The sequence below is a fragment of the Lonchura striata genome, chromosome 5, assembly GCF_046129695.1.
Source record: "Lonchura striata isolate bLonStr1 chromosome 5, bLonStr1.mat, whole genome shotgun sequence".
NCBI classification, from domain to species: domain Eukaryota; kingdom Metazoa; phylum Chordata; class Aves; order Passeriformes; family Estrildidae; genus Lonchura; species Lonchura striata.
Window position 1 is genome coordinate 66942358 of NC_134607.1, and position 23261 is coordinate 66965618.

Consider the following 23261-nt stretch of genomic DNA (forward strand, 5'->3'; position numbering starts at 1 on the left):
TAATTAAATTTGCATGGGCATAAAAAGTGAGGAAAGCCAGAATCCTTTATCCGATTTTGCTCCTTTCATTTAGCAATACCCACTTTCCCCCCCAACCATCATCAAACTATCTAACTGTCCCTCAAGCCAACTATGGGCTGAACAAAGCTTTCACAGGCTCTTGTTTGCCTGCCTCCCTTCATTTCCCACACGTGCAGGGAGCTATGAGCAGTGGCTGGTGTCAACACTCTGCTCTATGGGCACATCAAACCCCAGCAGCTGTCACAAAGAGGCTCCTCACCTCAATTTTTTGGTAATTTCTGCTGGAATATGATGGTCTCTGTCCTATTTGCCATCAAGGCTCTTGTCTTGATGTATCCTCACTGCATGCTCTTTGATAAGCATGATCATCATCATCATTACTGAGGTGCAGAGAAGCTGGTGGCCTCATCATCCCAGTCACCAGCATGTTTTAATCTGGTTTAGTTTCACTGAGGCTCATGGGCCTTAACACAACCCTTCATAGACACCTGAACTTCAGTTCCTGTGTAATTTTGTCCATGTCTTCAACTAAACCAAAAGCCTGGAGTGAATGTTGCACCTCTTCACCAGCTGTTCTTCCATCTCACTCTATTTGATATTAATTAAACAGTAGTGCTCTATGTAAACCTTTATTCCCACCACCTCTCTGCGCTCATGAGGACACCATCTGACTGCATCCTCATACCTTCCTCTCCCCTTGTCTTCCTTCCTCTCCTAGATCCTAAATGGAGTCGTGCTTTTTGTCTTTTCTCCACACACTGCATCTCCCAGCTGGTCACCATCCTACCAGACAGGTATCTGGCCACTCATTGTTCCCATGGGCTGCATTTTGAGTGAGGCTGAGCTGTGTTTTGTGTGTTTCCAGAGCTTGTGTAGTCAGATAAGATCTAATTTGGGCTCTGCAGGCAGCAGAACACCAGCTAGTGTGAGGTTTGACATTGTACACCACCATCTTCCTCACTGAGCCTTTCCATGTAAATTGAATTCTCTTAGCCAAAGCTTTATGTCCTATGTGCCCTCTGTTTTGTCCCTGTTTAACCACACTTTAGAGCTTGCCTGCTAGAGAGCAAGTTCTGTCCTGGTCCCATCTTCATGGTCAGACTTCAAACACCTGAGCAAAATTTTCCCTTAGCAAATGGACCTTGGTGGACATTCTGTAGGAGAAGTGAAGCATGAAACTCACCTGTCCAACTTCCTAAAGTATCAAGGCCCGTTAGCTTTGGTGTCATTTGCAGATATGGTTTGATTTGAATCATTTCCATCCTCAGAAGCCAATAGCAGGTTGAGTTTTGGATGTCAACAATCCAGTTGTCAGCTACTTCTATGTTTAAAAAAAAATCATAGAGAAAAGTGATAGTGCCTGCCAGTTGATCTCTCATGTCAGCTGTCATGCTCAAAGCCTGTTCACTTCAAGGCTAATGATGGCCCAGACTGCAGAGCCTTGGAAACCTTATCCTGCTTCACCCAGGATTGTGTGCACCATGGGGATGTCATACAACTGGATTTCACAGTTCAATCAGCCTTAACTAAAAATGCTGGGCCAGGGTCAAATGACAAGGAGCTGACAGGAGGGTTTGTATCTGACAGAGATACCTGAACCAGATAATCACAGATCTATGGGGAGATGACTTCACCAGTGTGAGGACAGCCTTGGAATTAGGGTGAGCTCTTCCTACCCTAGTACACCTGCTTCCAGCTTTCTGCTAACTTGGGAAAACAAACACCACCAAGCATTGCAGGGACTGTCTGGAAAGATTCAGATTTCAGATTTCTTGGAGATTGTGCATGCACTGTTCATGTTCAGTCTTAGTTTTGGGTGTATCTGCTGTGCAGATGAAACCATTGCTCCCTGTCAGAGTGGGAAATCATGCTGTGGATGAAGGCCTGGAAAAAACAAAATGCATCTAAGCTAGACCTGCTGCTGCCTCTTCCTTAAACACCTTGACTATCAGAGTCTGTTTGACCCACTTTATATGACTCTTAATTTATGCACCAAATTAAATTAAGTTTAGAGCAGGTGGGGTTATTTTTCAACAAGAACTCCTTTAGTAAATGAAAAGGGCTGCTCCAGAAATGCCTGCCATTCTCCTGGAGAGGGATGCAGCCTGATGATGCCACATGTCTTATTATAGCACTGTGACATGGGTCTCCTTGTACCCTGGGTGGCTCTGTGTTTGTCAGGGGCTGAGCATGCAGGGTGGATGTTCAGACAAACAGTTCCAGGAACCTGCTGCACCAGCAAGCCTGGAATAGCCACATCTGTGATGCTTTTGAACCAACACAGGCTCATTTATTTTTCCTGTTACCTCCCAGCACAACAGCCCCATCTGCCCTGCCATTGTTTCCCATCCTCCAGCTCTGTGCCACTTCTTTCAGGAAGACCCTCTGCACTAACACACACAGTGCCTTGCTCTCCTTAAAAATCACCTCCCAGACAGAAAAAACAAAGGTTCCTTTTTGCCAGAGAATGGTTGCCTTCAGAGTATACACTATGTGAGGAAAAAAAGGGCTGGTTTTACTTGTTTCCTATCTTTTCCTTACTCCTCTTAATATTCCTCCCTCATCTGCCTCTACGCTGTCATAGGAAAAACAAGTTCTCCTTGCCTTCTCCCTTAAGAGAAGTCTGGATTAATTTGGAAAAACCAAGCTGACAGCCACGTGGGCATGCATGGATATGAGCAGTGGGAATATTTTCCTGTTAGGGAACAATTTTTATTAAAAAAAACCCAAGGAGTGGCTGTGGTTTGTAGGCAGTGGGTGCATGGGCTGCTGGTGCAGGGGTAAATCCTGTGGGTGTCAGTTTGGGACTGCTTCTCCTTATGGTATATATGGTATATATGGTATATATGGTATATATGGTATATATGGTATATATGGTATATATGGTATATATGGTATATATGGTAGAGACTGTGGCTGAGGCAGTTTAACACCAGGCAACTTCACATCCTGATTTTATCCAGCTGTGCCTGATGGTTCCTGACTTCAGCATTCCAAGTGCCAAGCAGTGACCAACAGGCCTGAAGGTGGCACAGCACCTTCACCAATCCCTCTTCAATGTCAGTTTGAAGCCAATGCAGCAAGGTCATGGTGAAATTCCAGTGGATAATTCAAAATACAGCTATTCCCAGTTTGGTGCGATGGAAACTGTAGAAGTGTAAGGACCTAAATAAAGATAAATGATAGAGCTATTCGTAATTGGCACTGCCTTTTAATACTGTACAGGAACAAGGGACATTTTGGGGAAGTTAATTAAAATTTAGTAAGAAAACAATTCTTAGGACAGATTTTAGTTTGCTTTGGCTGCTCAGTCCTGGTGAAGTGTGCCTGTGGGCATCCAAAGGGCTTTCACACCTTCCCAATCCTGCTGTTCAGCATGGCAGAAAGGATTGTTTCTTGCACTTAATCTTTAAGATAAACACTTTTCTACTCATTGCCCCCCTTTTCTAGCAATGCACTTATTCACCATTGTGAGTTTCTTTAGTTGGACTATTTTCAGCCTTGGTAAAGTGAATTTACATCCAAGCATCTTTTCTGCTTAGTGGCTTGGCAGTGTGGCCTTGCTAGGGATGCTCTGCCACCCTGCTACTTATTGATGCTAAACCAATATTAACCACAGCAAAAGGCTCTCACACAGCCTGTTTGTGCCTTGATGTGCCCTGTGCTGAGCTGAGAAATCAAGGGCATGCTTTGCTTCACCCTGTCCTCCCTGCAGGAGTGACGCTCCCAAAAACATTCCTCATTTAGCAGTTTCCTCAAAATTCTGCCTTCAGGCCCCCTTTGTTGCAAAAGCTACAACAAATACCATCCTAATTTTGCAGCTGAGATGAAGCAGGTCTCTCCAGCCAGGATTGCTTCATATGAACTGGCTTCACGCTCCTCTTGTCCCATGGAAACTCCTTGGGGTAAAAACATCACCTTTTTGATCATCACATAATAGGAGGAGGAAAGTCAGTGACCAAGGGCTTTTTTTTCTACACAGCAGTTGGCATTGTACAGAAAAAAATAAAAAGGGATTCTTCCTTATTTTTCAAACTTTGCAGAGGTAGATTGAAAGCATGAGCCAGCAGCTGTGGTCCCAGCATCCCCCTGACCATGCCCTGGCACCAAGCACAAGCAGCCAGGCACCAGCATTGGAGGGGATGATGCCAGAGCCAGCCAGGAGCTTGGGGCAGAGCTCTGGCATGGGGCTGGGGAAGGATGCACCCTGAGCAGATTGTTTCAGTGCAGCACAGGGTTGGCTTTGAGTGCTTGGAAGATCAGCATGTGGGCCTAAGTTTTATTTTTTTATGCAAACACCCTGGTCTGCATGGAGAGCTGCCCCAGGTGGCACCAAGATAAATATGAGCTGCTTCACAAAACCATTTCCTGCACCTTCCCTGCTCCCCAGTGGCCTTCAGCTGGTGTTAAAAGAGCCACAGTGCTGCTCTTTGAATCACTTCTGTCTGTCAGACTGTGGTCAGCATCTCAGAGGGTTTCACTTCAGAGCTGTGCTGATTTCTATCAGCAGAGAACATGGTTCTTTAGGGGCTTTTTGAATGAGAGAAGATAAATGCTAAGAAGCACATTTGTTTCTGCTTTTGTATCTGAAAGGCAACTATTCTTGTTTGGGGGACAAGTCTAAAGCCCTGTTGGCAGCTCTTTCCTATTGCATAAAGCAACAATTTCTTTTTCTAAATGTTGGTTTTTTCCTCTTTCTCCGCACAACTGAAAATGTGAATTAATGGCTTGTTTCCTACACTCTTGACTGAGAAGTCCAAATGCAATTTTTTTTTTGCCTTTATCCTGAGTACCCAGCTCTCACAGCAGGGATAATTAAATGACATCCCCCTGATCTGCTCCCCAAGGCAGGCAGAGCTGCAAGTGTTACCCATGGACTCATTAATTTGCACTACAGGAAAAGTCCTGCTGCTGCTGCCATATATAATTCCAGAACTCTGGAAACTGTGATGGGGTTTGGCTCAACAAGGATCAATATTTCCTTATAGATGCCATCAGTTTTTCCCAGTGTTTTAGAACATATCTAAGGAATGGTGGTGCTTTAGTACCTCAAGGGCTGTACCTGATGCAGACTGCAATGGGAATGATGCAGAATAGCTGTTCTATTAGAAATGGCACAACAAAGAGCATTTATTAAAAAAACATTGGATTCTGGATATCTAAAACCTGTGGCTATTTTAATGATTTAGTCCTTCTTCAGAAAGAAAAGCAGTACAATGGTGCAACATCATTATATTTATATTAGTTTATGCAGAAAGACAGAAAAAAAAATATCTGAAAGCAAGAAAAAGCAACATCAGAAACAAGAAAAGCTGGTGCAATGGTGCAACATCATTTTATTTATATTAGTTTATGTCAGAAAGACAGAAAAAAAAACCATCTGAAAGCTTTTCATAGTCCCCTAAAATCTGAGACCAAGTTTGTGAACTAAACCTGAAATCTCCATTTTCACAGCCTGTTCATGGGGCCTTTCTGCTGTGAGAGCTGTGCTGAGATTTCTCCCCAGGTGCTGCCACCCTACAGGATCCAGCCCTACACTTTGCTAGTGCAGAGCTCTGCTAAATGAAGGAGTCTTTTAGATTCAGACAGGTTTTGTGCTGCAGCCCAGCACAAACCTTGTGAGCAGGTCCTTCTTCTTCACCATTCTGGCTTTAATGGTTTTTCACAAGAAATACTGGCTTTTGTGCTCCCTTGGATGAATTGGCAGGTCCTAATGAGCTGTGAATGCAATTTAGGAAAGCCCAGTTGGTAGGGCAGAAATGGTTCTGTGGAAGGCCATGAGGGAAGTGTGGGAAAAGGGAAAGAAGGCACAGAGGTGCACGGCCTCAGAGCATGAAAAAGCCAAAGATGAAATTGTAAGAACTTGCAGAGGTTTCAGACTTAGAAACAGCCAGAAGAGAATATCTGCTTCTCCCAGTTAGTTTTGGGAACTTAGATTCCCAAAAGTTAATTTAGGTTCCTAAACCTAACGTGTTAGGTTATTAGCTAATATTAAACTGCCAAGTCATTGGTTCCCAAACAGGCTCCAGGAGCTGTGACAGGAATGGTGGAGGTGGAAAGCTGCTCTGACACACCTGAGACCTTTGCAAACAGCAGTGCCAAGGGTGAGGCTTTACTCCAGAATGGTGGGGCTGGCCTTGCTCTGAGGTGAGCAACACCCCAAACTGAGGGGCTCAGCCCACACCTGACTCTGTGGCAGTGCCAAACCTCTGTGAGATGTCCAAGGTGCTGGGGCAAGCATCACAGTATGGAGCAAGCTCAGACCCAGCCACTGATGTGCTCCCAAAACCCCGTACCTGTGGCCAGCCCCTGGCCAGTCTAAGCCAGAAGCTCTCACACCACTATTGAGGGCTGCAAGAAGAGGTCCAGAACACATTCCCTCAGCAAATTTGCTTTGGCAGCTTCTTCCAACCAACCTCTGGGATACAGCCATTGCTTAGCTGGCCTTCATTACTGTAACCTGGGCATGGGGATTTCTGGGCATGGGGATTTCTGGGAATGGGGATTTCTTGCTCATTTTGTTTCCTCTCTAATCCCTCTCCAGAGCAGAAGTTGGCTCCACACACACCTAATTTGCCTGATCAAGAACAGAGGACCAAATCAATCACTTTAAACTGAAAATATGCTTTGCCTTCTTGCTTTTTTTTTTTTTTTTTTTTTCCATACATACCACTGCACCAGGAATCACCTCTGTAGCATGCTCACCCTCAACCTCAAGGACAGGTCAGTTCCCAGAGTCTTTGGACTGGATGATGATATCTTGTGGACAGCACCTCCAGCTGTGGAAATAAATTGGATTATTGCAGCATTCATTTACATCACGTAGCACGGTACCGTGTAAATTTGCTCCCTTCTCCTCATTCCCCCTTGGGAATGCATCTTGGAGAAGGTGTGAGGTTTCTGCAGGGGGTTTTGGTTCTCTGGGGTGGGTGGGCTGTGTTCCCTCTGTGTTTCCCGGGATTCCTCTATTTAAGAAACAAGCTCTTGCATAACTGTGCACAAAGCCATGCACACATTCATAAACCACCTCCTCCCACACACCCCAGGCACAGCTAAAACACACAAGCTGGAACAAAGAGCCACTTCACACTACCCTAGAGGTACATAACTGTGAGAATATAGGCAATAATGCATATTTTATGCCTGCTTTTTAAATTTTTGATGTCACAGTACCGAACCTGGAATAATTAGGTTTATATCCAACTTGCAAGAAGTGTCACTGTTGGAAAAGCTCAGCTCAGCAATTAGAAATTCATCACTGCAAAATGCATGGTGTCATTGTCTATGACAGGACCCAGTTCATTAAAAATCCTCAGCAGGTTAAACTACACAAAAACCTTGCTTGGATTGAGTTAATATCTCTCTAGTTGCACTCTTCATTTTTACCCTTATATTCCATTTTAGTAACTCTCTGTCCTTTATTTTTATTTCTCCTCCACAATCCCTCTTAAACCTAATAAACATCATCTGAATATCAAACTGCAGGAATTTACCGAAATGTGACATTTGACAAAATTCATCCTGTAGTTACTGAAGTACTAAATAATTGTCCTACTTTTCTCCAAATTCATTATATTTATATTTCCCAAAAGATGGTCTTATAGTACAAAAAAAAAAAATACAACTGAATTCTAATATAAGAAAAATTATCAAATAGGAAGAAAGAAGTATAGGCTAGGACCTAAATGTCATAAATTGTACTTTAATTAGTGTGGAAACCAAACATTCTGAAGATAGCAGATATGATATTATCTCCTTGGCTCTTAATAGTATTTTGGGTTTCTTACTTAAAGATGTCTTTCACTTTATTATTGATGGCAAAATTATCCAAACTGGGAGAATTGCCTTTAATTAGGAGAAGCAAGTGCTGGATCTATGAATGGAAGCATTTGTAGGAAGCATGCAGCCAGAATTATCCTATTTAACAACCTGTTGGAGGCTCATGGAAAATGCTATGAAATATTATGGGCTGAGCACCAGCTCTGTGCACACAGGACTGGGGGCAGAATGATGGATGCAACTCCAGTGGGAGACAGGGATGGGAGAAAGGTGTGTCCAGATGTTGAGATGCAAAACACACCCCACATTTTAACCTCAAGGGCCACAAGTGGCCCATTTCTATCAATTTTGACAAAAAAATCAAATACATCAAACAGCTGCATGTTTTGTGAAAATGTTTTGTTGGGTAGAGGAAAAGGAGAGTGTGTAATCAATGCCTCCCCTAATGAACAGCAGTGTAAGGACAGCAGGTAGAGCCCAGGCACAGCTCCAAATTATCCACAGGAGGCTGTGCCTTGCCCATGGATGAGGGACACAGAGACAAGTCCAAGGATGAGCTTAATGCAAGGGACTCTGTAGCTACAGAGGATGTTTGGAAACCAGAATTTATTTTCCTACTATTTGCAGAACAATTTACTGGGTTTATTTGGTTTAGCCCCTGTTTTGACTCCTTCTGGTCCCTTTTCTACAGGGATACTCGGTCCTGCAGTTCTTGCCCATGAAGATGCTCTCCCTGCATGGTTTGGGGTTCTCTGGGTGCAAGGTGTGTGCTGCAAGTCCTGGCTCCCATAAAGGGATACTACAGCAGAAAAAAGCAAGCTACAGAGGAATATCCCATTAGGGAATGATGGGAAGACCTCCTTTTCCCTGTTTTTAGCTGTGGTTTTCAGCCCATCACCACAGAGTTCCTGCAGGTCATGGATGCAATCTCAGGTGCCTGTAAGGGGTGACCAAGGCAAGCAGCACCAATTTCTGATCTGAGCTACTGCACTTCTGCTGGAAAAGCTTCTGTGATTGAGCAAGGCTGAAAGCCACTATTTCCCCATGTTTTAGAGCAACTTCTTCCAGCCTGAATCTCTGTGTAACGAACTCATCCTGCCAGTGAGGCTCTTTTTCTCCACGCTCCTTCCAGCCTTGAGAACCTCCTGCCCAGGGAGGACCTTCTGCAGTCACAAGTCCTTGCTGGAGATGCCCCAGCAGCAGCAGCAGCCCATGATGCTGTGCCCAGGCTCCAGAGGTTCCCAGTAGCTGGTTAAAGCCATTCCAAACAGAAACCTGTTTCTCCACCATAAATATCAGACACCAGACTGATGCTTACACGTGGCAGTTGCAGGTGTCTGGAACAACTCAGATTAACTAATTTCAGGGTTGAGGCCTGTTTTTTCCCTATATTAAATTTAAAGAAGGCTTTGCAACCATGAAGTCCATATAGCCCTGATCTCCTGACACATGAAAGCTGTAGTCTGAATAACTTATTAGCACCCTCAGTAATGAAAAATTATTCAATATTTAGGACTAATGCAGATTTCCTACTGAAAAAAAAAAAGTGAACAGCATTTGCAGCCATGTGCTCAGGGTAATAATTAAGGAGAATTATCTTTGCTATATGTATTAAAACAACATAATTAAAGATTATGTGTCCATGTTAAAGAGAAGCAGATAATCTTTTGCTTAGGAAATTAACAGCAACTGCACTAACTGTTTCCATACCTGGAAGAATCTAAGGCTGAGTAAGAAAAACGGAAACCAGATGCCCAAATATTACATACTAGCTTCTGTTCTCCACTTTGAGACCCCAGTGTGGAGCAAACTCCATCTTTGGGCAGTGCTCCAATTTCCTCCTTGAATGCACATGGTAGAGGCTGTGTGCAGTGAGTGTCTCAGATGTTCATGGATTTATGAAAAAATTCTATTTTAGGAAAAATTCAATGAAAAACCCTTTTTCCTAAAATACCAGGAGAAATGCTGGCATGATCTGAGGAGCCAGATATAAAAAACTGGTTCTGTTACTGATTGCCAAGGTATTTAAGATGTCGAATATTTTATTTAGAAATCCATGATGCATCTCTAATGGCTTAGCCGGTAAATAAATCAGAGGCACTGGAAGGAGCCATCATCAATCACGGCTTAGGGCTATACAGGCCTGACTAGTGAAAAAGCAGCAATTATCACTCATTAGCACTTATTTCCAAGTCTTCTCCATGAGAAAGGGATATCCAAAGCAAATTAAAATTGTCCTGTGTCGAAGTTCTTTGACAGCTTAATGTTTCTGACTCAAACTCATTTGCAGTTTACCTGCAAGGTAGCAGAATGCAGGCAGGGCTTGTGCAGACTTGTGTTTGGGGGTTTATTTCTATAGTGACTCATAAAAGAAATTTGTGCTGAAGGTGTTCCTGCCCTCTGGGCATTTGCAATATGCATTTCTCATGGATTCATTACCCACTGCTGCAGCTTTTCCTTCAGGAAAGGGCTTTCAGAGCATCTCTCTCCATCGAGCTGCCCGTTTTCATGACATTTAAAATGTTTAGGAAACCTCTTGATCGAATTAGGTTAAAAATGGTAATCCATGATGTATGATCCATCATACTTTTTTTGTTGTTGTTGTTCCTTTCTGGGGGTATTCACATTCCAAAGAACACCAAATCCCAAAGGGCAAACACTTTGAGACAGGGGCCTTTCAGCACTTCCCTCCCTCTGTGTGCATGATCCCATTCTGCACCTCCTTTTCAAAAGATCTGCTACCCCTTTCCCAGGTGTAGCGAGTACAAAGGATAGTAGACGAGCTTTCTTCCCCTCGCTGTGAGATGAGAGAGAAAAACCTGTCTCCAGGCCATCAGAATCTGTCACCAAGCCCACCGGGTCTTTTTGCAGCTCAGTGATGCCAATCAAATGGTTTCTATGAGAGACAAACTGCTATTCCTGGACTCTGGCTGACTCCTTGCTGTGGATCATTGTCTCCCGAAAAAGGGAGAAAACCCAAATCCAAACCCAGGGCTGGAGCTGAATTTCCTTTCCTCTTCAGCCCTGTGCACTAAGAAGGGCTGAACCTTCACATCCCCACCTGGAATCAGTGAAATCAAGCATGGATCCCACTTTGAAAGAGCATGTGGCATCCCCAGGTGAGATCTGAAGTTTGGGGAGGGGTGTCTCATTGGACAAAGAAGAAACTGTCACACCACATGGAAAGTGAGGGAATAGGATGAGGGAGGGTCTAAAGTAAGACTGAGCATAATCAGCATTATTCCTGCAAATTCCCCAGACTCCCTTTGTAGCTTGCCTTAGGGCTGGGATTATTTTCTCCCCTGAGGGCTCTCCCTGCTCATTTTTGCTATGTATTGGCTGATTTCTTTTAGAAACAACACAGAGCTAAGCTCCTTTTCCCACGTTGAAGAAGACTGATTTTGTCTTTTTTAATGAATCACATTTTCTTGTGATCAAAATTAACTATCCCATGAGCAAAAAACTCACAGAGAAAAGAATCCTTCCTGACGCTGTGCCCAGGGTACAAGTGGCAGGTGTGTGCTGAAAGAGCAGCAGGCAATAATTAGCCCAAACACCCATTCCAGTGCCTAAACAGTCCTGGATGAGAAGAAACATGAATTTGTGGAACAGCAGGGACTGGAGGCAGCTCTTAGTACATTCCTGACCCCAAAACCAGGACACAAGGGACATCTTGCTGTCACAGAAGCAACAAGCAATAACTTGGAAAACACAGCCAGAGAAAGCAGTCTTGCTCCTTTCTACCCTGCACAGGCCTTCCAAGATATCACAGACCAAGTTGTTCCTTCTGGGATTAGAGTCTGACATCCAGTGCAGTTAGAAAAACATGTTTCATGATTACAGTAGTTTTTTCTAAGCAATTTGAGTTCAAAGCTGTCCACCATTTCTAGGGTGCTCCTTGGAGAAATGTCTGACTCTGCAGCATCTCTCCTGTGAGGAAAGGCAGGGAGAGCTGGGAGTGATCCATGTACAGAAGAGAAGGGGATCTTCTGCATCTACACAACTACGGAAAGTGAAATAGGAGCAGCAATGTGTTCTGGCAGGCAGGGGGCCAGCCACGTCCTGGGGTACATCAGGCACAGCATCACCAGTCAGGTAAGGGAGGGCATTGTCCTGCTCTGCTCTGAACTGGGGCAGCCTCACTTCAAGTCCTGGGGGCAGTTTTGGGCAGCACAATGTAAGAAGGACATCACACTATTCAAGTATGTCCAGAGGAGGCTGACCAAGATGGTGAAAGGTCTCAAGGGCAAGACTTATGTGTCGGAATCTGAGATATTGATGATTCCCAGATTGTAGAAAGTCTCTGTCTTTCTGCCCCACTGCCAAAGAAGAAGCCATAATTCCTCTCTGCTGGTTTCAAGGTTGTTTATTCTGTTTATCTCTAACATGTTCTGCTGCCCTGCTGCAGCTCTGTCCTGCAGAGCAGCGTGTGGGGCTCTGCCCTCAGTGGGATGTTACAAACATTAAATACCAGAAACTCCCTGGGCTGGATTTACAATAACGTGCCAATATCTGTCACCTACGTTGGACAGTGTGTCCCCAGCCTGAACCAACAGAAAAATGCCAACACCACAGTGAAACATGGAGGGCATGAAGAAGGAGAAAAAGGACAAGACATACCCAATTTCCTCCATCTTGTCCCTTTTGAACCCATAATCTAGAATCCTAAAATTTACTTTTGCACCCATGCCACACTTAATTATTACTTATATCAAACACTCAGAGCTGGTAATTCATCCTGTAGGATTGAAAACTCTTTTCCATGGACAGAGATCACAGACAGTGTCTCTGGGGCTCTGTCCAGGGGGGTTCCTGACCCCTGCCAGGGTCCCAGACCTTCCAGGGCAGCCAGAGGGAAGCCCTGGATTCCCACACTTATGAGGAGCAGCTGAGGTCACTTGGTTTGTTAAGCTTGGAGGGGACTGAGAAGAGACCTCAGGGTCTGCACCTCTCTCACGGGGGGAGGTGGAGGTGCTGGTCTCCCCTCTCTGGTGACCAACAGCAGGACATGAGGCAATGGAAAGAAGCTGCACTGGGGATGCTGTCCAGTCTGAACTCCGGGAAAAGGTTCTTCACTGAGCAGGTGGCTGGGCACTGGAAGAGGCTCCCTGGGGAAGTGGTCACAGCACCAAGCCTGACAGCATTCAAGGAGGGTCTGCATGATGCTCTCAGTCACACACTTTAGCTTTAGGTAGTCCTATGAGGAACAGGGAGCCAGACTCAATGATCCTTGTGAATCCCTTTGAACTTGAATTATGATGTGATTCTTTATTCATTCTTGGCCGCGCTCCAATGACCGAAGTATTTTTTGCAACATTGTGCCTAAAGCAACACATCTGACTACACCATCCTCTCATCTAACAAAATAATCTCTCATTTTTTCCATCCCTCTCTCCTGCTAGCCCTGAATGACACCTGCCTTTATCCTCCCCCAACAGCTTATTATCACCTTGCATTTAATGGTCTCTGCTGTAACTTACCCACTCCCACTGCACTGCTGCTCTGCCAGCTCTCACCCATTTATTCTCAAATGTCTGATTTCTCCTCCTAACTACAGCTCTTTGCACTCGCCTTTATCAAATTTCTTCTCGTTATTTCAGGCCATTTTTCCTGTGTATTATGGCCACTTCAAATTCTGATACAAACCTTCAAAGTGCCTGAGTGCATTCTCAAGTCACTGCCAACCATGGATTTTTATACAGGCTATTTATTTTACTGCTCCAGCCATTAACAAAGATATGGAAAAATACAGACCCTGAAATAAAATGTGTAGTGGTCTCACAATGCCCTCTCTAGCTTTATACCAATAGCTATTCCAAGCACAATTTTTCTGCTAAATTGTGTTAATTTGCTTCATTTCTTCTTTTCCTTGAAAAAAATGAAAAAGAGTATAGTGAGGCAAAGAAAACATTAACAGCATCAGTTTTCTCTGAATCATCTGTCATATTTTTTTCTAGATCCACTCATTTTTTCACACTTAATCATGTGCCTTTCCTTCAGATCTCCAGAGTTTTCATTTTGATTGATCCTTACAAGCCCTTGCTATTTTCCATTCACATTAGGACACAGCTGATGGGCCATTAAAAAAGCACCTATCTTCCACCTCTCCCAGATGGATCCAGGCATCGACACCCACACTTGCCAAAACTGCCTTTTGAGGTCCTTATTCTGCTTCTCTCATCTCCCTGCTGTCTCCAGAGCACCAAATGCCAACTCCATGGCCACTTCCACCTGAATTACTTCTAACTTTTAAAGTTTTAAGCTTCAAATAAGCCTGACTGCAACCTAGAATAGTTAACTCCAGAGTAACAACAACCCTGTACCTTCTGAAATACAAACAGTCCTCTGGAAAAAATCCTATTAACTGTCTTTTCAAGTCTTCCCATGTTAGGCACTTTCCCAACAGATTCTCAAGTATTGTTTGGAAATACTGGTGGACAAACAATTGAGCACAAGCCAGCCATATGCACTTCCAGCCCAGAAAGCCAAACATGTCCCAGGTTGCATCCCCAGCACTGTGGGCAGCAGATCCAGGCAGGGAATTCTGCCCCTCTGCTCTGCTCTGGTGAGGCCCCACCTGCAGTGCTGCATGCAACTTTGGGGTCCCCAATACAGCAAAGTTACAGACCTGTTGGAGCAAATCCAGCAAATCAAAAATGATCCCAAGGCTGGAATACCTGTCCCTTGAGGAAAGGCTGAGGGAGGTGGGGAAAGCTGGGAAAAGCTCTGGGTAGACCACACTGCAGCCTTTCAGTACTTAAAAGGGGTTTACAGTAAACCAGGGGCTGTAGTGACAGGACAAAGGGCACCAGCTTTAAAATGAAAGAGGTTCAGTTTAGATTGACATTAAGGAAGAAAATCTTCATGATGAAGTTGGTGAGACACACAGGAACAGGGTGCCCAGAGAAGTTGTGGTCGCCCTACTCCTGGAAGCATTTGAGGACTAGAGGATATTTAACAATCCTTTCCAACCTAAAACATTCTGTGATTCCCAAGCTTTGGAAATACACCCTTGGCTCTCAGCATAGTGCCCCCAGCCTTTCCTGAGTGACAAGATAGGTCTGTGATCCAGTGCTGCCGTTTATCTCCAAAGTCACTGAAATGCACATCAATCAGTTCTGACACATCCTGACGCTGAGCTCCTCCTGTGTATTCCTCACACGGGTGTACAGACGCTTTAGCTTCACATGCTCATTCTCTCTCCTGGATATTACAGTCCCAGCTCCCATGAATAATTCATTTACATCAATGAAGTGCTACAATCTGTCAGGACACAGTTTCATAGCAGAAGCCAAGACAGAACCCAGAATTTCAAGTCCCTCCACCAGCTGGATTTGAGCCATAAAGACTAGAAATAAGAATTGATTCTTCTCTCTATTTTGGACAGTAATGCTGTTTAGGAGCCACAAATCTGTCTGAAAGTCCAGCTGCAACTAGCAACCTTCCCTGAAGAAAGGCCCTGAGCAGTCAGTGTTTATGACCAACCAGCCAACCAACTTTTCCCTACAAGTTGCCAAAACACAACCTTGGCAGAAGCCTGGCCAGCTGTTCAGAAGGCCTCAGAGAAATCAAAACACTATTGATACCCAGGTAGGATAGCCATTGCTGCAAAAGTTCACATGAAGAAATATAACAGGATACCTCCCTCCCCCAGTCTGCCCTCCCCAAAAGAAAGAACCAAAAAACCCCAAACCAGACTTACTGCAGTGCCAATGTCATTGTTGCTACTAAATCCTGTAATCACACAAAACTGCTTCAGGGCTCTGTATCTTTGAGAAAGCTTCAAGACTACACAAAACATAACAGTTACAGCAACAAGTCTTATTTAAGCTCTATATAATGTCAGGGTGACCACAAGTTGGAGATTGTGTCTTTACAGATGTCATCAAATTCAAATAAGAAGACAATGTTAATTCAACATCCAGACAAGCTTGTGCTAAGGTAGATTTATTAAGCCTTTAAGTACCAGTGTTACCAAGTGTCCTTCATGAATCAAAAGCACCATGGCCTTTTCCTGTGTTACACTTCACATCCACCATCTCTTGGCCAAAAATACGTATTTTAGTTCAGTATTATTTCTTGAACTAATGTTCAAAATGCAACGTGTCCAAATACAACCAGAATTGATACTTCTGGTCCCTAAGGCTGAAATCAATTACCAGCTGCCAAGCTGATTTGCCTATTTATGCTTACTGACAAACACCCTGTGCTCCTCTCTGGCTATTTGGCACTTCAAATTTGGAAGTTTCTGAAAGCTGAACTCAGTCATGCACAAAGGTACAGAAGGATTTTTACAAAGGTGTGTGCCATGCTATTACCCATCTCCACAGTGCCACTGATCTGTTTTGGGGTCCTTTCAGCTGGCAATGCTCACCTGAGAGACTGAAACCAGGAGTGTCTAAGGGTCTCTGTTGCTCAAATGAGCTCCTGAACTGCATCTTACAGGGCACCTTTTCTCTGCATCCTGGACATGAGCAGCAGGTGAGTATGTAACAATGAGACAGATGAGATTTCTAGCCAAGGGTGTCAGATGCATTTATGTGGATTTTTATTTATTTATTTATGCTGTGATCAGCATCCCACAAGCGCTACTATTTTGCTGAGACTCAGACCTGGACATTTCTCCCCTACTTTTAGAGTTAAGGTGGTTTTTTTAGGTATTACAGAGCACTACTTAAAAACATGCCTTTTTAAGAGGAAGGGAAAAGTGGACAGAGGTTTTAAAATTCAGATCAGTATCATCCATGCTGCTGCTACTACAAATTCTGATCTTAGTATTTATCCAAATAAGAGGCTGAGGGATGAGGAAAGACATGGACAACACTGGAGAAAGAAGAGTCAAAAGAGAACAAACAGCATGGACATTCTGAAGCCCAGGAGCATTACTCCAAATCCTCAACTAAGCCAGGACATGGTCACAACTGCTGCTTATGGGGTTCCCAGAATCCTGATCCCCACTATCCATCTGGGAGAATAAACATCACAAGTAATGGGCTGTGAAACAATGAGGACTTTTCCTTGGCACTCCTGGCAGAGCTGCAGCCCAAGAACTGAGTCTCACTGCTGGAGCCATCAGATGCAGCCAGACTTCTGCAGGGTTTGGCAGGCACAGGATCTGTATAAAATGACTGCCATGTTACCTCCCTCTGAAATTTCTTGTCATCTAGATGAGACTGCAAGCATCTTTACACTGTGTTTTAAGCATATAATTAGGAATATATAGTATACAGTAGGCCCTTACTTAGCAAATGGTGATGATATAATTAAATTCCATGAACAAGGACCTGAACAACTGGAAATTTGTATTTTCGAGTTTCTGTATATAATGCCTAGAGGCAGAAACTGCTTTTACGATAGAAAGAAAAGTGTCATGTATTACTCAGTGTAAAATTGATCTGAAGTATTTGTAATCTACCAACATTAGCTCCCTCAGCTCCCCAAAAGGAATATGTTTGTTAATTATCCTAGGAGATCAAAAGGACATATAGAGTGAAAATTCTTTTAGAAGAGGAATCTAATTTAACAGCCAAATAAAATTCACTCTCTGGTTACCTGAAGTTGGGCAAAAAAAGCAAAGTACCTATAAAGTATGTATTTAAAGTGTAAGAATATGGTATTTTGGGGGGCCTTATCCTGTAGATCATATTTTTATATTGGGGATTGATTCTGTACCAGTTCTGAACATGGGACCAGTATTTTTGCTCTGCTACCTTTCATGGTTCTTCACTAGGAGTTAGCCCAAAGGAAGCAGGACAAACAGGACAATTAATTTGTGGAGCCCACGTGGAAGAGGTGGGAAACTATCTTCCAGCTTTAAATTAAGACTTTGTTTTTAAAGACAATACTCTGTAGTTTAGAAGCATTTATGGATCTATTGGAAGTTCCAGGCATCATCTGTGTAAAGGAAGTGTGGTTAGATCATCACAACAGTTTAAGCTATAGCTAGAACTTTAAAACAAAGAGGAAAGCTTTGTTAATTTTTTACACTTTGAGGTTCCTACCCGATTTAGAGACATTTATACTCAAATTATCCCTCTGGAGAGGGTGAGAAACACTCATCCAAAATCCTGCAGTATGGCAGAATTAGGTATAGCCCAGCCCTGAGTTAATGATCATCTAATCTGAATACAAAAAGCTATTGAGAAGCAGGTTCCAATGCTTCAAACAATGCTTCAATTCAGGGCAGACTGTTCTGACTCCAGGAGCTTTCATCTGTGATGTTTCATCAATATGTGGATTCTTAATCTGCATAATCTTTAACTTGAGTAAGTTTTCATTCAACAGTGAAGCTAAATAAAGACATTAGGTAATAATTTAACAACTTAGCTCAGATTTAACATCCAAGAACAGATTGTAACCAAGCACCATTCCAATCCGACAGCAAAAGCAAGGCAAAGAAACACAAACAGGTTTATATACACACACACACACAGTATCACATAACTGGTTTGAAATAGGAACCAGTTTCCAGGGGTTATGAGCTTCTTCAATGTCCTTTTGTTTCAATGGGAACTCTGCACACTGTTAATAAATTACTGATGCCATACAAACACCTATATCCAAAAGTCAGCTGGTGATTCACCTAAAACTGTCCTCCCCCACCTCCCAAACAACAGCAACTGGCAACAAGAGCTTCTGTTTCCCCAGATTTAGCCAAGCTTCTCTTTATACAAAAAACAAGAAGTAAAAAAATGAATACAGAATTTTAAGAGCTGAAAGAATAACTGCTTTCATAAGAAACTCAGAGATGTGACACAAAACAAATAAGACTGAGTCTGCATATAAAATTATAGGTTGATGTTAATTATGTAGATTAAAGTCACAGATGATGTCTTGTATGAAATCATGTTGAAAAAAACAAGTTTCAAGAAAGCTTTACTATGAAAATTAAATTAAATCTGGTCAAGTTAGATGAATTTTGTTGCTTTAGCAACTGTGAAAATACTACTTCACTTTAAATGCATTCAGAATTCCAAATTCCCAATATGCAAAATTTTCAAACTTTAAGTAGTTTACTACAGCTATAGCTGTTCTCTGGAATGAAATATTAGCCCTTGTAACAAAGAAAATAATCCCTTCTCCATTTTTAATTTTTTTACATAAAGGATGAGAAGTGCTCTCAAAACAAAATCAATTTACAATTTTAGAAGGTTACTACAGATAAAAATGTACATTCCTTTTTCTTTGTGACTACATATTAAGCAAGACTGTGCCTAAATTCAGAGAATGTTCCATGTTTTTACTGCACAAGCATTACATGTTGCCATATTTACACAGGAGAGTCTGAAGGTGTAGCTCAGTGGCATCAATCTTCACATTATGAGAAATGGAAAGCAGTTGTTCAGCTGCACTCAGGCTGTTGCTTCCTTGCACCTGGAATCCAGTGAGAACTCATCCTGACCTTTCATGTTTCCCTGAAAAATCTTCCCTACACTTTTGTATAAACCAACAGATGCTGGCGATGAACAGCTCTTCAGGTCTTTCATTGACTATAAAAAGCAGGTTTTCTTTAAATCAATAGTTTAATAGTTATGCTAAATACAGATTTTGCCACATTTCTTGCTTGTAATTCAATGTAATGCTTCTGGGTACCTCAGTCATCCTCTTGCTGATTTCTTTTCTGTCAACAGAACAGGAGAGTTCAGAATGTTAGGACACAGTTATCTGAAGTAAGAGTACCAATAAATCATGACAAGTGTTCCAGATACAATGGATTAGACAGTGACTGCACTTCTAAGTCATTTTTTGGAACAGTAAGAGATATTTTTCCAGCAAATGGAACAGAGCAATATCAACCCTCTCTCTCTCATCCCAAACTTTATTTCCAGTTAAAGAACAAGATTTTCCTAGTCCATTAACTCATGGACTATACAAGAACCAGAAAACATCATGGTGGTGGCATGAATCAGAGATGCAGATGCAGGTAATTTGCCTTCCCTTCCCTGCCTTACAAAGATACCATGTTTTCATGTCACTGTGCATTAAAAGAACAAAGAAAGCAGACTGAAAAAGGAACAACTCAATCATTGTTTTTCCTAATATATTTGTCTTGTAACTTTTAAAGAAAAAAGTTGAAAACATTAAAAGTTAAAAGCATTAGCTCCAGGCATTCAAAAAACACACTTCCATTCATATTTATATTTCAATAAGAAAGGAAACAACTCAGTTCTTCAGTAAGATTTGTAAAATTACATTCATTGCTTGCCACAAAAATAAAATTATTTAAGCAAAGTGAGAGCAGTAAAAAGCTTGCCCTTTATCACTTCAGAAACAATCAACCCAACAATACATTGTGTGATTGCTTCATACATTGCTTTTTCTGTAATTTTGTACACTTTGTTAGTAACAAAAACAGAGATCCAGGGACTTGGTGGTTCCATTTGACAAAGGTGGAAGGTCAGAGATTTTTTTCTGCTACTTCTTACCAGTTTAAGAAAGTCAATCAATTTGTGAACATCCTCTCCTGTGGAAAGGTCCACAAAGTCCTTGGGCAGTCGGTAGCTCAGGTAGGGACTGGGCTGGACAGTGACTTTGCTGTTGGTACAACGGAACACTGGATAATCCTTTGGAAAAGGAGATAAGAGCAGTGGACATGAATATGAAATGTTTCTGGGACTCCTCCGTGAGACTGAGTCACGCTGCCAATGAGTTTATTTGGCACTCACTCAACTAAACTTGCGCTTTCTAAAAATTGTAGCTTTCTTGTAAAACCTCTGCCCACTTAGAAACAATTTGAAATGTCAAACATGTTAAACAGTCAAATAATGGCTTTCATTACCTCACTTTAAAGTTTCTACAGTGTATCTGTTATTAATGTATTTAATAAATTCATGCTTATGACAGTGCTGTAATAATGGAACTATAAGGAACTTTGGGCAATAGGATCTAGATACATATCTGGATAGAGAAAAATTTTTTTGATAGAATCCCTAAACTTATCTTCACAGTTTCCTTCTTTAAACACATTTGCAACTATAACCTTAATGAAATTATAATTTAAGTTTTCCATCCAATTTCCATCCAAAAAAAAACTCTATAAAAGGGCCAAAAATATCTCTAAATGCTGAAATGTAGCAACAGGTTTTGGAGAATGATATAATTTTCAGTTCAACACATTGACATACCATGCAATTGCCAGCTGTACTGCAATAAACAGCTTCATTTTAAGAAAGATCAGCAACTTTACACCAGATTATGTGACTGGATGTCAGATGCAACATGAAAAAAAGTTATTCTGCTTTTCATCCACGATTGAACTAAAGAAAACTGTGCAAAGCATCTGGCAACGAGAAAAAGAAATCCCAGACTGAAAATTCATGTGTCCCAGAGACAGCTCTAGAATTGGGAGTGTGTTCTAACAAAGAAGACAAATATTTTAGCAGGAGGGTTCATGGAATGGGTTTTCATACAGCAACAGCCCCATGGTGAGACAGAAGCAATGGCCTGAAGGACAGCCCGGAGTGGGGTTTCCCTGTCAGTGTGTTATGGAAAGGGCTAACTCTCAAATGTTAAAATCAGCTCAATGAAGTTTGTTGTTTCAGTGACCTCTAATGCAGTTAACAGCGAGGAAATAAAGGAAAGAAAATAACCAAGTGTTTCCCAAGATGCACTAACACACCACTTTCTATCTCCTACCCAGCTATCCAAGGATTTGCTAAGATGTGAGGACTTTGTCTCAAGATGCAAAAAAAGCTGGAATACAAAAAATGAAGACTCTTCCTCCCTTTCTGTATTAATGGGGAGTTACTTCTTTTTGCAGAGGAAATGCTGCTTGGAAGAGGGATGGAAAAGCCTTGTTCTGCAAGTCCTGGGAGTTCAACCAGATGACAAAGCTTTGCTAAGGGTATTCCAGATGAGGAAGAGACATAAGTTAAGCTTCTGCTTGTCTCCCCCCAAGCATAAAACTGGAGATGCAGGAAACTGCATCACAGATATCAAGAACCAAGTAGAAATTTAAGTGATAATATAGAAAAGTAATAGATTTAAAAAAAAATTGAAAGGAATGCATCAAAACTATGTAAAAGCAAGTTTCAGGGCATCTTCTTTGCACTGGGGTCAAAGCTGCAATATGGGATTGTACTGTTTGAACTAAAATTTCCCCTGCAGGCCTCTAAAACTAGCAGGTGATACTTGTTGAGATTAACTATAAGGTAGATTCTACTTACAGAGAGTTTACATTTCACAGAAGCTTAATTTACTTCAATGGGATTTGCATCACAATTTGATTGCAACAGCAAAATAAAGAAAAAAATAAGGCCATAAATCCTGCTGGATGTTATTCAGCCTCTCTCACCTGTTCTGTTGCTTCCCCTTCACTCTGGTCTCCTTTCAAGTTTTTTCCAGAGGTGAGTTCTTCCCATGTAAAGAGCAGGGAGTCTGTTACTTCACCAAATGGGTTAAAATCTATTAACCAAATCTTACCCTGCAAAGGAACCACAGACAAATTAAAACAAACCACAGAACTAAAACAAAGCAAAAAAGGGGAATACAAACAAAAAAAATATCAAAATACACATATACTCATATTATTGTAGTATGCTTGGTCTTAACATAAAAAGATGTCAAAATTGAAACTACCTGGTTTTCTAAACGAGGTTTTAGATATTCTAAAATCCTTTGCATTATAGAGTTTTATATCACAGCAAGCTATCATGTACTAATTTACTTTGATTTTTTTTAAACAGAAGATCAGACAGAGCTAAAATAAACTGAATTTAGTTCTATGCAAGGTGTTTTCCGATGAGCCCACCGAAGTTATGGCTAATCCCCAAGATCCCCAGAGGGAATGAACAGGAAATAGGGGAAAGCACTAATCAAAAAACACAAAAAAAAAAAAAAAAACCCAAACCCAAAACACAACCAAACCCAAAACATGACCAAACAAACAAAAAAACCCAAACTGCCCACATAGGGATTTTGCTTTCCATGGAAAAACACCTCAGCAACACTGTACTATCCAGCAGTCTACAAAAATCGCTGCTCTTGATCTTAGAAGGGACCCTAAAAACAGAGAGCAGGGTCTGCAAAATGTTAGTGGAGCTCATGAAACATCAAAGATGCTGTACACACATAGATAAATAAAGAATTACTTAAAGGCATTTTTAAGTCATTACTAGTAGTCCACACTAGTTTCTACCCCATCTTTAACACATCTGTGTTCCAAACAGTTGTGGTAGGGTGCACAACAACACAACTGCTTTACAACCAAAAAAAGAAAAAGGAAAAAAGAAAAAAGAAAGCAGAGACTAACAAGATGTATTAGGAGTAACAGACATGTGGGGGAGGAAGAAATAGTCTGTGCTCCTTGAGTCACTTCAAGATACAACCCCCAGCACAGGCCCATTTTCTCCTGCCCAAAGAACTATAAACTATTCTAATAAAACAAAACATTGTTATAAATTATAAGGAAATATGACTACAGATGCTAGTAAAGATGTGCAAAACCAATATTATATCTGGAT

At 41.9% G+C, this 23261-nt stretch overlaps 1 protein-coding gene across 1 annotated transcript in view; it reads right to left on the reverse strand.

The window, feature by feature from the left end:
• Positions 1-15731: 15731 nt before the first annotated feature.
• CDC123 (cell division cycle 123) overlaps positions 15732-23261 on the reverse strand; it is a 33863-nt gene continuing 26333 nt past the window's right edge. The window contains exons 11-13 of the mRNA XM_021530981.3: positions 22094-22222; positions 20226-20363; positions 15732-19420 (exon numbers count right to left, since the gene is read on the reverse strand). Of these exons, the coding sequence (XP_021386656.2) occupies positions 19394-19420; positions 20226-20363; positions 22094-22222 (294 nt within the window). The 3' untranslated portion in view covers positions 15732-19393. The remainder of the gene's footprint in view (positions 19421-20225; positions 20364-22093; positions 22223-23261) is intronic.